Source organism: Genypterus blacodes, unplaced genomic scaffold (genome assembly GCF_046128005.1).
Source record: "Genypterus blacodes isolate CSIRO-AG114 ecotype Tasmania unplaced genomic scaffold, CSIRO-AGI_Gbla_v1 ptg000032l_1, whole genome shotgun sequence".
Classification (NCBI taxonomy): domain Eukaryota; kingdom Metazoa; phylum Chordata; class Actinopteri; order Ophidiiformes; family Ophidiidae; genus Genypterus; species Genypterus blacodes.
In genome coordinates, this window is record NW_027466845.1 from 5,593,032 (window position 1) to 5,606,797 (window position 13,766).

The 13,766-nt window shown below is 42.5% G+C and overlaps 1 protein-coding gene across 2 annotated transcripts in view; it reads left to right on the forward strand.

The window, feature by feature from the left end:
• LOC142995431 (CD166 antigen homolog) overlaps window positions 1–7,357 on the forward strand; it is a 34,011-nt gene extending 26,654 nt beyond the window's left edge. Inside the window, exons 7-16 of one of the 2 annotated variants that reach the window (XM_076146495.1) lie at window positions 398–525; window positions 689–821; window positions 1,188–1,300; window positions 1,391–1,517; window positions 1,629–1,750; window positions 3,527–3,659; window positions 4,412–4,441; window positions 4,872–4,983; window positions 5,610–5,746; window positions 5,851–7,357. In XM_076146495.1, the coding sequence (XP_076002610.1) occupies window positions 398–525; window positions 689–821; window positions 1,188–1,300; window positions 1,391–1,517; window positions 1,629–1,750; window positions 3,527–3,659; window positions 4,412–4,441; window positions 4,872–4,983; window positions 5,610–5,712 (1,001 nt within the window). In that variant the 3' untranslated portion in view covers window positions 5,713–5,746; window positions 5,851–7,357. The remainder of the gene's footprint in view (window positions 1–397; window positions 526–688; window positions 822–1,187; window positions 1,301–1,390; window positions 1,518–1,628; window positions 1,751–3,526; window positions 3,660–4,411; window positions 4,442–4,871; window positions 4,984–5,609; window positions 5,747–5,850) is intronic. The other variant, XM_076146496.1, reaches the window with a different exon arrangement.
• The last annotated feature ends 6,409 nt before the right edge of the window (window positions 7,358–13,766 follow it).

The following is a 13,766-nucleotide window of genomic DNA, read 5'->3' on the forward strand; positions in this document are numbered from 1 at the left end:
AATTGAAGAATGAATAGTGGATGGCCCTGTGGTGGGATTTACTGCCAACGCCGCATAAAATATTCATGTATAATGCTCGTCGTTGCCTTTAAAGCAGAACTTTCTGTCACTGGGATACTTTTCTTTAAAAAGAAATGAGGACTATTTTTCTCAAATGGATCAGCAACATCAGTGTCCGAGAAGGTTGTCTGGTCGAGTGCCTCAGGACTCTAAGAGTCCGGGTCGTCTCCTCCTCTTCATTTGAAGTAGGCAGTGAGTAACACAAAGTTCGCTCTCTGTGGTCTCTGTGGACCGCCGCAGCGTTCACACTCAGTGGGCCTCTGCTGTCCTTTCACTCATCTGCTGGGCCTCCTGATGATTCACGCTCCGCCCGTCTTCTGTTTTTGTGACTCCACAGACCCCACAGAGAACATCGTGCTGCAGGTCATCGACCAGGGCCCTCTGGTAGAAGGCGACAATGTGACTCTGCGATGCGTGGCCGATGGAAACCCAGCTCCTACCAGCTTCTTCTTCCACATGCCTAAGGTACACACACACATACACACAAAACACCATCCACTCATCCATTCTTCCATTCTTGATGCATCCTTGCATCAGACTTGAACATTTCTCTTGGATAATGCGTTCTAAACCAAGTCTCTGCCTGACTTTGACGGTGAAATTGTCACTCTGCTGTGTGTCTTTGAAGGGAGATGTGGTCAAAGTGAAGGACGCCGATACCTACACCATCACAGATGTCACACGCAACTCCTCCGGTGAATACAAGTGCTCACTTATGGAGGATGGCCCGATGGAATCTTCCAAGAACCTCACCGTCAACTGTAAGAGAACCAATCATCTCAGTCGCCTTTTTACCGTGACGATATTTCGCAGGATATCAGTAAATTATAAAAGTGAATTTGATGTAGGATGCTACACAGTTTCATTATCATCGCTTTGTCATTTTTTCATCATATTTGTTTGTATTTGTTGGTGTGAGAGCCTTTTTCACGGAGAGGAAAGTCGCAGCCTCTCCGCTGTCTTTTCCTGCTTTTTGATGGAAGTCTTGTGTCAGCAGCAGCGCCCTTAAGAAGGTGCATCTGCAGGGGTGCCGTGGGTGAAATACGGGGTTGTGCGGTTAACAACAGGAGTGTCTTGACCCCTGTCACGTCTCCCAACCATTTTTCTCCTCTATTCTCCTCTCACAGACCTGGATATCAATTTGAGCCCCTCTGGGAATATCTCAAAGAATGCCGAGGAGGCCTTGGCTCCCAGTTTGAAGATTGATGCCTCTGGAGATGCAAAGGTCACCTGGACAAGGGTGAGAGCAATCACCGTAAAACAGAGACAATTCAATTAATAAGATGTGCGCCTGTTATTTATACCGCTGATGTGCTTTTCGTTTAATTAGAATAATGTGAAACTGGACAAAGAGCCGACGTTCAACAAGCTGACCTACTCTGACTCTGGCCTGTATGAGTGTGTGGTGGCAATGGGCCCTCTCAGCCAAAAAGCCTCTTTTGAGCTCATCGTCGAAGGTATGGATCCATAAAAGAGTTCAATCGGTCATCACCTTTAATGAGTCCTTTGAATGAAATGCAGGTGAACTGTGACGGATCAGTGTGTGACGTGTCTGCGTCCTGTTCAAGGTGCGCCGGTCATCAGGCAGCTGTCCAAACACCTCGGCAAAGATGGGCAAAACAAAGTCTTGGTCTGCGAGGCTGAAGGTTCCCCTAAGCCCAAGGTCTCCTGGAGCATCAATGGCACCTTGGTATGCACACACACACAGAGTCTAAGCCGGCTTTATACTGTTTTTCCAGGAGTATTAACTCTTATTGCAGGTAGAAATGGGAAAACTCACCAAAAAGGCACAATGGAATGGTTTTGTTAGCAGATTGAGACGCTGGAAACTTGGCTTGACTGTTGAGGTTTCACGTCACTGTAATCTCTGTAAACGCATGATGGATAGAATATGTCTCATGAATAACTGCCTCTTTACAAAGTCAAACTTGCTTAAAGCCATAATTCCACTTCTTTTCCTGGGTGATGTTGTTTTATCGTCCACACCTGATAGATTATGTGCGACCACAAGCTTCCGCCGCCCGATGGATGGATGAATACAGGAAAGTGGTGTTTTGGATCTGTGGTCCAACTGCAAACAAATGTTTCATATTGCCTCCAAAAATCAAAAAGCGAGAGCACTGAGAGCTGCGAACGCTGGCAGGTCATTTAATGCAGGGGAAAGGGTTCCCAAAGGTGTCCAAGTAACGATACTGAATACTAATAATCTAAGCTGTTTCCACAAGGCCGTTAACTATTTCACAATGAGCTGTTTTATTCGGCGTGTTGTAGAGTTGAATGTGTGGGACAAGATTCATCCTCAGTGGTATCTGTTGGCATGTAGGAGGTTAGGTGGCTCTAGAAGAAATCATTGTTTGTATTTACTTTTCCTCGTGGCTCAGTCTTTTGCTCCGTCACGTCGGCTTTCCCCGTGTGGAAGCGGCATCGAGTGTTTCTTTACAATCAACAGCAATACAAGCGTCGCCTTTCTCCTCGACAAAACCCATGAATAACATCAGGTTAGTGTGAGCGGAGATGAGAAGGTGTGACGAAGCAGGATGGTGCTGTTGTTGTAAAGGCTCCTGTTATCGACCTCTGTGAGGAAACCGCCAAGAATTTGTCGACGATGTCTTCGCAAGTGAGGCACTTGGCGCTTTGCTTTTTTGCACGGCAGAGTGAGTGAAAGGTTCCCCGTCACGTTTGACACCGCTGCCCTTTTCCTCCCCAGCCGTCGTATTTTCACACTTATCTGGTCTCGGCGCTTCTCACCGGTTACGCTCAATATCTCTAAAGTGTGTATTTAGTATTTTGCATTTTGCGCTAGACTGTCGCAAAGACACAAGAAATGGTATTTTGTGTGCACCTGTGGGCTCACTGATAGCAGAGCTGCACAATGGCACGGCGTGTGTCTGCGTTTGTGTGTGTGTGTCTGTGTGGGCAGGCCCCAAAGAAGTCTTATTTTTTTTGCCTCTGAATACACAGGGAACATCAAAGTGATTAATTAATTTACTCCAAAGGTGCGAGGAACTCTTTACCGAAGGACGGCGCTTTTAAGAGCAATGGCACGTCATTCAAATGTATCTTTTCTTTCCCTTTTTTAAAGCCTGTTAAAAGAGAATCCTGCTTGGTGATGAGTGCGCACACACACACACACACACACACACACACACACACACACACACACACTTGCACCGTCTCCATGGATGTGGAAAGGGTGTTGGCAGTTCTTCTTTGTGTGCGTGTGTGTGTGTGGGGGGGAGTTTCCTCTGAGATTCATGTGTCTATATGTCCCCGGGGCTGGCACTGTATATGGCTTTGTGTCGTTCAGTCATATATAAATGCAGCACTGCCCCCTAGTGGCAGCCAACCAACGCTCCTTATTTTGGCTGATATTGAGTTCCACGCCATGGCAGGTGTTTTGCATCAAGGCGTCACATCTGATGTGTCACACTGTCCCTCTCTCTCTCTCTCTCTCTCCCTCTGTCAGCTTGACGAGAGTCCCTTCGTCAATGGAAAAGTCACACACAAGATCACCGTGGCGCCCACCGCCAATCTGACCGTCTCCTGTACGGTGTTCAATATGTTTGGCGAGGACACCAAGGTCATAAACGTGTCGTCCTGTAAGTACGCAGCGGAAGTAAACTCCCCTCTCTCTCTCTCTCTCTCTCTCTCTCTCTCTCTCTCTCTCTCTCTCTCTCTCTCTCTCTCTCTCTCTCTCTCTCTCTCTCTCTCTCCCCCTTTGTACCTGTTTCTAACGCATATTAACTCATGAATCTGTCCTTGTAGATCTGTTGCTTTAACCTGCTCACTAACATTCTGTCTGCATGTTGACTTGATGAAACGTTGAGATTTAATACTTTAAAAACACGGTGTTAAGCTGGAATACTGGTTCGTACCGAAGAGCAAACACACGTCTTTTACATTTTGGGTAAAGTTTGGCGCAGTGACTTCCGACAGGGACAAGCAGAGTAATTAATGCTCTTTTCAAAGTGTGATTGATTTGTTGTTATACCGGTGGTGGTTCTCCTCTGAGTCACCGCTGAGTGAGGATTCACCTTTTTGATGTCTCACTTCATCGCTGTCATTTATACTACACGTAATCGACGCATGCACTTAATGGCTCTGTCCCCCATCATCCTTCGCTTACTCATCCCTGTGCGTCTGGGGCAGCGTTCCACCTCGTGTGTGTGCGTTGGGATGCTGGATTCAATCCATTCTCTCTCCGAAGTACTTGTATGCCCGTAGCATAGAAGTAGCGTAGAAAGTATTTTCTGTCTTGTAATTCTATTGTCTGGACATTGAGCTTGTTTATTTATCTTTATTTTATTTCTTTAATTTTTGGATGTTAATATAACTTTATATCTGATTTCAGTATTTGAGGAGGTGAGAATGGATAAACGAGGTAAGTTGTAGTGATCTTCCTGCTTTTAGGGCAAAGGTGGGGGGTGTTTGATGAAAGACAATGGGGATATAAATAGATAAATGCTGTTTAATGGCTCTTTTAACTCATATTCAGCACCGCTTTGGCTTTTACTAATGTGAAATCAATGCTTGAGCAACGTGTTGTTAAGACTAACACAGTTTTAGAGGAGTTAGAGGAATGGAGCTACCAGCATCCTGAAATGAGTCATAATCTTAAGTAATAGAGGATGTGTTTGTAAACCTTCAGTGAGTCATAATCTCATGAAGTGTGGCTGTGTCATTCATCGCTGCTTTGATTGTACATAATGAGTTTTCTTTGTTTCCCATGTTCATGTGCATTCGGCCCCGAGCTTTACACCCAGATGTCCCTCTGTTACCGCTCGTCTCATTCCGTTTCCTCTTCATTGCAGGTGACTCGGATGACGGCGGTCAAACCAGGATGGTGGTTGGCATCGTGTGCGGCCTCCTCGTTGCCTCCATCATCATAGGCCTGGCTTACTGGGTGTACATGAAAAAATCCAAGTAAGAAGGCGACATTGATTCTCCAGCAGAATGTTTGAAATCAGAATCCCATTCGACGAATTTGCTTCAGTGACGTGATTGTGAACAGACCTGTGGCTATGCCAGCCACACTGAGAACGGTCAGAGTGGAATTCGTGTGTGTGTGTGTGTGTGTGTGTGTGTGTGTGTGTGTGTGTGTGGGTTTTCTACATCTCACTTCACTGGGCAGTTAGTTGCATAACACAGTCATCATCATTCAGTGCCGGGTCCTTGCAGACCAGTTAAAATAAACATGGAGGACAGCTACAACAGCACTGGGGGGTCAGCGGAGAGAGGAGGAGATTACAGATTAGTTGGATATTTGTGGAGAAGCGTCCACCCACACTGAGCCCGAGGGGGGAACATGTCAGAACCCAGAAGTTTTCGGAAGAAGTTCTGCCAGAAATGGACACGCAGGGTTTCATTATCCGTCTAATAATATGACATTGTTTTGATTTGGTTCATGAATATGTGAAGGCTTTAGGATGAGGATGTAGCACCCCCCAGTGGACAGGGCTCAGTATGTTACTTTATGTATGCAGTTATTCAGCATTCTGTGGCTGTCAATGGTGGGGATTGTCAAGTAACAGTGTGTTATCCTGCACAAGGCAAGGGAGCTGGAAGACCGGCGAGAAGGAGAGCGGCTCGTCTGAAGAGGAGAAGAAGCTGGAGGAGAAGGTGGAGGAGAACAGCCAAAAAGCTGAGGTGTAAAACAAGCGGGGACCATCCTCTGGGAATGTGAAAGGTACTGGAATAGAGAACGTACAGCAATGTTTGCAATGTATGTTTATCCTTTAAATCACATTTCCTCTAATTCGTCTCACTCTTCCTCTTCCTCCCCTCTCGCAGTGGAACCAGAACCTTTTGCACATTTCTCTTCACCTCAGACATTGGGGGGAAAAAAACGAGTGTACATTGGGATGAAGACCGTTTGGATTTGGTTTCAGGGAGAATTTTACTAAAATCCAACAACCACCAACCCCGCCCCACCATTCCTGGATGAAAAAAAAAAAAAAAAAAAAGAACGGATACTGTATGTGATATACATAAACTCGTCTGCACTACTGATACATGTGTGTGTAAAACTTGTCTACTATTAGGATTCGTGTTTGTTAGAGAGGAGTTTTTTGGGGGGGGGGAAAGCGGAGGAGATGCAGACATTTGGTTTTTTTGTTAGTTAATGCAAGATGAGTTACGACTAGACCAGTTGCCTTTGCTGTATGGATGTGTAGGCCTGCATTAGTTCACATTAGTTTGTCCCCTCTGGTGCCCCTCAAAGATGCAGGGGGGGCGCCGAGGGGGGGGGTCACTTTCATCATCATCATCATCATCACGGTCAAACAAGCGCTCTGCCTTCAAACGTGTGTATTGGATCTGGCTTGCTTGTGCGTACATTTCACTTTTGAGCGTTGGCGCGGAAATGATAGCCGAGGCGGAGATTCCTGAAAAGGGCTACGGAATGTGTCGGCGCACGATGGGAATTTTGGGTTCACACAAGTCGCATGAGTGTAGATGATTGTTTGTCTTGCCTCTCGTGGCACACGTACTTTACATTGGACATAACCACAGCGCGATTCAAACAGGTAGATTTACTCGATTTACGTCAAACCTTTGTTCGTTTCCTCACAATTACCATGGAATCCTTGGAACGCTCTGAAACAGTCCGGGTGGTTTTTCTTTCCCATGGCCTCGCTTATATAAGTGTGTTGATTCATTTCTCAGTTCGTCACGCAGCATCAGTGTTGAGGTACGACTTGTGCATCCTATAGCAAGCATCATTTTGTAATTAGTGTGCAGCCACAGATATACGCGGTTATGATCTGTTTTGCCTTCTTTTTGAAAATCTACCTGTACTTGCTTCAGTTCGTGATGTGCACTAGGGTTCATGTTTTCATGTCAAATTTGTGTAGAATACGATGGAATATGCGCAGCTGTACACGTCATGATTTGGCTCACAGTCATCGGCGATCACTTATGAAATTGGAAAATGTGTCGGACCAGGATGTAATTGTGAAGTATGTGATTTTGCGTTTCTTTTTGCTATTTATATTGTACAAGATTAGATATCCTGGCTGGTAAAACATGGATAACTTGTCACATAATTCTCGTCTTGGATTTAAACAATTGGTAAAAAAAAATTGCTTGCAGACCTTCCAGAGTAATTTAGTTCTGACCCATAAGTAGGTTGTTCAGCATGTAATAATCTGACTCTTCAAGCTGCTGTTTGTTGCCTACTCTGTGTGAAACCATCAAATTGGAAGAATGACCAAAGAAAGTGAACATTGCCATGCAAGTATTGTAAATATCTGACATTTGTTTTTGTACTTTTGTTTAAAATAAAGTGTACATTTGGAAGCGTTATGTCCACTGTATATTATGTTGTTACCTTTTTCCATCTCTTTCACTCAGTGGCACACAGATCTTTGAAATAAAGCAAAAATCGTGTGAATAACAGCACAAAACTGGCAGAACTCCGATTTTAGAGCCTTTTTTGAGTGATCCTATTAATTATTATTATTATTATTCTCCTGTGGAGGCGATTGGAAGTGGAGATGGAGCTATGCTGTTTATGCAAGTTAGCGGTGGTGTGGACTTGGAGATTTCAAGGCTTGGACTTGAGCCATTTAATTGGGAAATACTTCATCCAAACCAAACCAAATATGAAGGTAAAGTTCACATCCAGGAACAGGAGAATCTCAAGAGACATTTCCCACACAAGAAACAAGAACAGTATAATATTTTGGTGAAATCTGAGACTCATAAATCCAACCCAAATTTGAGCACACACATTTTCTCCTCAACATATTTCTGTTTCTAATAAATAAATGTAAGAAGTTTGAAGGATCTAAAAAACTGAAAAATAACTTTATTTCAATACAATGATGTTTCAAAGCACCTTCAGGAGCTGAGGCTCAATAGGTGAGGGCCAAGGCCTCAGGAATGTTCTCTCTGCTCTCTCTCTTTATTTGGACGACAAAGAAAGTACAAACAGATTACAACCTTGCGACAGAGAACCAAACACCAAATTGGCAACATTATTTGAAATTATGAACCAGAATAATAGTTGTTACTTTGGAGGTATGAAAGATGCTCTCCAGCTCCTTGACCTTCACCTCTGACTCTTTCTTCTTCTCTGGCTCCTCCCACTTAGGTTAAGAAAGGTTAAGAAACTTCCTTAATTCTCCGCTGCCTTGTGGCAAACAGTCCAGTCATTGTAAGGGAATCACATTCCTAAACCAGGAAAACTCTGGACAGTCATGGTGATGCTTCATATTCTCCATAAACTTCCTCTCCTCCCATGAGGCATTCATCTGTGGAGCCTCCATCGCTACCTGCTGCTCTGTGGACTTCCACGTCCTCATGCTTGGATTCAGGGCGTCCATCTGCTCTGTGGCATGGATCCAGTTGCCCACAGTTGTCGGTTTGAAATACAGGATGGCAGTCGGTGGCAAATGAAGTGACTGATCACTAATTATGCCTGAAGCTACACGGACTGTTAGACCACTCCTGTGGGTTTGTTTGGCAGTTGCTATGGTATCCAGTGTGGTTGTCATAGACTAATGAGAAGTATGAAGGATTTTGCATTTCAACACACAAACACGTAATCACGATGACAATTTTACATCCATTTATTAAACTGTAATACAGAAATGTGTAAAGTGAATTAGCAAATAAACATTTTCAAACAAAGAGATGTGTGTTTTTTGATGGTTAACCAGGTCAAATTTCTAAGATGTGTTTTTTGTCATCATGGAAACCAGACTAAACAGGTTCCATAGTGTACTTGTTCCTCCCCTGGTTGTTTGAGTTAGCGCTTCATTACACACAAGTATGTTACTGCAAACTGTTGCACATTCATATTTGTGTTGGTAAAAGTCTCCACATTTCCATCTCGAGGTACAAGATGTTAGTATGTGTTTATCTTCCATTTGCAAACAGTCACACAGTCAAACATGATTTGCATTCAGCATAATAACTGTTATTTGTGTATGTGTGCTTTTGTGTGTGTGTGCATTCTGCATACTTTCTACACTGATGTAAAGTGTACACAGTTGTTATTACCTTTGAATTGTTGCTGTGACAGATGTCTGTATCTGTAGTAATGCATCAGGAAGCTGTCAGTGTTATTGATCAGGTTTTATTTGGACACTTTTGTCTCAGAACCCAAACACTTGACAAACGGGCAAATGCAGTAACTTGATCCACTGAAAGAAAATCTGTGTGATAGACACAGATGAAGGGCCTCTTCCTCTTCCCTGCAGTTGCTGTTCAGATATCCTTCGGATTCTGGATGAATGTCAAGATGTTCTGTGTGTGATATTAGTAATTAGTGGCGGCCAGTCAAAAGAAGGCACATGTGCTGTGGGCCTCCTCATCACTAGAATGCAGATTTTTATTTCCAACCAAGAAAACATCAACTCAAAGGCTAGTTGTCTGTTAAATATAAGTTCAATACATTATTACGTTATATTCCTGCTCTATCTGTTCACTTGTTTCCCGGTTCTCTGTAAGGAGCCCCTTTGAACCCTTTTTCTCAATTTGATTCATCAATTTCTACGGTTTTCAATTCACTGCTATCAAACTGAGATTTTAAACACGATGAATTTAACCTACGAGTGCTTGTTTGTCAACTAGGTCCCAGTGTAGCTGTGGTCTTCATTGTGTGTGTCGTGCGCATAATGGCACAAGAATGGAAGCGAAGTTCTGTAAAATCGCTTGAGCAGAAGCTGTTTGGAAAGTAGGACAATGGAAGAGAAATGAAACAACATAGTCCTGACCTGCCTGACCTTTGCATCCGTCAGACACACAAGGGGAGAGGAAGAGAACATACTTCGGGACTTTGTAGCATTTGTGTTACGCGGCTAGATGGCAGCTAGCTGGATGCAGTGAAGCTAACACACATACTTTTGTTTTCCCTGCCTTGTCTCTCACGACACTAGACCAGATGTTACGTGGAGTCAGTGTGGAATGATGGGTCTAAAGCGCCTGTTAGGTAAAGAAACAGGGAAAATAGAAAAAGCCTGGCAGCTTGGCCTGCTTGGGTCAGTTAGCGTTGCCTCATTGCTGAATGAGAGCTTCAGGGCTGAAGAACATTGCATTGAACATTGCAGATTCACTCAACCCTTTGTTGTTATTTATTGAATTGAAGGTTGTGATGCGTCCTTTCTTTTCACATACAGTACAGCACTGTGGCAACTGCCACAGGGACTGCTGAGTGACGTCACAGTAATGGTATCGACCGCTGCCAGCAGCAACTTTATCACACCGTATGTTAGTATATTTGCATCAAATTATACAGATAATGTGGATATTAAGAGTGCAGTGTGACACGGCTTGGATTAAAATTTGAGAACTTGTGACTCGACTTTGGTTTAATCTATCTATCTATCTATCTATCTATCTATCTATCTATCTATCTATCTATCTATCTATCTATCTATCTATCTATCTATCTATCTATCTATCTATCTATCTATCTACCTATCTACCTATCTATCTACCTATCTATCACTCCCTTTTTGATCATCTCCCATTCATCAGCCATAGCGGCTAATCTACTGTAATAAAGTGAATGAATACATACTGTACAGTAGTACTACCAAGTATTCTGCATAATACCAAACAATAGGAGCTTCCGCTGCCATCTTCTGGTCAAACATTATAAAAGGCATTCATGGAGTCGATAGTAAACCTGGTTTGAGGAAATCACAATAGTTTTTCTGTTTACATCTATTCTCATAGACAAAATGTTATGCCATAACTAACAACACATACCACCAATAATAAATAAGATAATAAAGTCTTCTTCCCCTTCTTTTGCTTCCTCTTAATTTCATTTCTCTGCTCACTAATAAAGGTATAATGCTGTTGAACACAGCATTGTAACATGATGTTGATGACAGCGTTACATGTAATCAGCCTTCTTGAACATGTGCCTATCCTGATGATGTCACCGATGTAAAGACTTTGTCCAAAATGACCTGACACATCCTGAGGTGACTGAGCGTTGCATAAGGTTCCCAGAAAAAGTAAGTGAACCCTTTGGAATTTATTGGATTCCTGCTTTAATTATTCATTTAGCGTGGGCTGATCTAACATACAAATGACCATGACAAAGAAATAATTGTTCTTTCTCTTGTCAATACTGAATACATTGTTTGAACATTCACAGTCTGGGCATGAAAAGTAAGTGAAGCCCTCTTTTTATGACTCTGTTAGCCATTTGGAGTCAGAGATTGGAGGTGTGGGCTACAGAAGAAAGGTCTGTGCTTCCACCCTATGACCTGATCAGAGGAAATTCAGATAGTAACTTTTTTGAAGAAGACCTGCAGAGGTGAGACATGGGTGTTTATCCATCTACAACAGGAGTCATTTCCAGATATACGTAGATATAAGTCAGTTCTGTTTCTATTCTTCATAAAAGTAGGCCTCCTGCAAAAATGACACCAAGGACAGAACTTGTGGCACTGAATGAAGTGAAAAAGAGCCCAAGAGTTACGGCGAAAGACCTCTAGAAAACTGTAGAACTCGCTAAAGTCTGTGCTCAGGTGTCCACTAGGAAAAAACACTGAACAAAAAGGTTATTCGTGCAAGGACAAAACACTACTCTCCAAAAGACGCTACTGTACTCCTTTAGCGTCCAAAAGACCACGTGTATGTTTCACAATAATTACGGGACAATGATATGTGGACAGGAAGGACAAAAGTTGAACTTTTTGGCAGGAATGCATAACACAGAGGTAACAACAGAATGTGAAGCACGTTGGGCTCATCATGGACTGAGGCTTCTTTGCTGCCTCAGGGCCTGGAGTGCCAGACTGGATCCAGACATTTTCCAAGGGAATGCCAGAATACAAGCCGTCACCTGAAGCTTATGTAATAGACATTAGATGATGCAAGAAGACAATGATGAAAAACACACAAATAAATCATAAACAGGATGGTTTCAATAGAATAAAATCCAGTCAGTGTCTTTACTTTCACCCAATAGCAAACCTATGACATGACATAATGCAAGAAATCCCCTAAATAATGGTGTGAAGCGAGAAAATATTCTAAAATTATTCCTCAATATTTTGTAGAATAGTGGTGCTGGAGGAGGATCTCCCTACAAGTACAAAGTCCACACAATGTATTTAATAACGACATGAAAAATACATTTGTTTACGTGTTGAGGCAGATAGGCGGAATTTCAAAAACTTTATCTTTCTACTGTGCAGCATATTTTAGGCTCTTTGTCTGTACAACCGGCCCCCGATGATAAATTACATATTAAACGTAAAATGTACCCAAGTTATAGCAGGCTTCTACAGCGCCCTCTAAAGGTCACAGTGACAAATTATTTTCTGAGATATGTATGGATTCATTTTCAATAGCGTCAGTGTTTGCTTGCAGTGTATGACATTCCTGTGCAGTTATGTTTAACGTTACTCTGCTGCAGCTGCACCTCAAACAACTTAATTATGAGTATGCAGGTGTCATTCAAATGTACTCAAAGTAATATTAGTTTTGCTACAATTTGCTTGTGTTTCTTGTTTAACCCAAGCACCTCAGGATTGATACCGACGGTAGAAATGTTTTTCCAGATTATTTTAAATATGAGAAACATTTATTATGCAGGAAACAGTGCAGACATTAACAGAAATTCAGTTTATAAGCTGTATAAGAATTGATAAGCGAAATCTGTCCCTTTTTTCCAAAGAAGCTTTTATGCCGTGTGATTCAGAAGACTACAGATATATTATAAACAATTTGCTTCACCTGTGCCAGAGCCGACCCTGTCTTTAAGGGGCCCTAAGCAGATTTTTAAAATGGGCCCCCCTTCAATGACATGGAGTTTTGTAAGTCCTCCTCAGTTCCTTACAAAATGCCCATCATCCACAGACAGGAGGGTTTGGTTTAGTAGAAACTCAGTATGTCCATAGTTGTGCATGTTAGACTGAGTGTGTCTGATATTGTCTGGCATATGATACATATATAATGTAATGCCTTAATGAGGATATGATGTAATCTGGCATATGTTAGTCATTCTGATAAATGGCGACACAGATCAACATGGCAACACAGATCAAGTAGGAGAGTGATTCTGCAGCCTGCAGCGTTGGTTAGCTGGTCCAACACATTCTGGACAAGCCCCCAAGACTTTGTAATGGATCCCAGCATCGAGGGCCATTTAAAGGATGAAAGAGGAGCCAGAAGAATCATGCTGGCATTTCAGCTTGACAGAATTTCTTTAATAGTTGAGTGACAGTTTATGTTTGTGTTGACTACAAATATACTCCAATTCTTAGAAAAAATGTTTTGTATTTCACTGACTTCATATATTTTTTCAAGTAATTCAAGTGCATTATATGGCCATCTGGTTTCATTTTTCATTCCTCTGACCTAGCTAAGGTTCCACCATCTTTGAATAACTGTACCAGGGGTTATTCTTGCTCTTAACCTTCTGAGCCTGAAGCCTGAACCTTGCTTCTAGCACTAAGCGTGAAGGGTTATAACAGGTGGGAGGGCCTCCAGCCAACAGAGATGAGGGTTTTTATGGTTCAGAAAGAATACATTCAGCATAATACACAGGACAAAAAAGTATCTAGTCTATAAATATGCTGTGAAATCCTGCTTTTTTTAGTTACTCTTTTCCTGACACAAAACTCAAACTCTTCCATCGGTAATATATTAAAACATGCACTGTGGTAACCAAAGAGCTCAATGAGCCTTTTGGCACAACAAAAACAAAAACAAATTAATAAACATCCAGACAAAACATA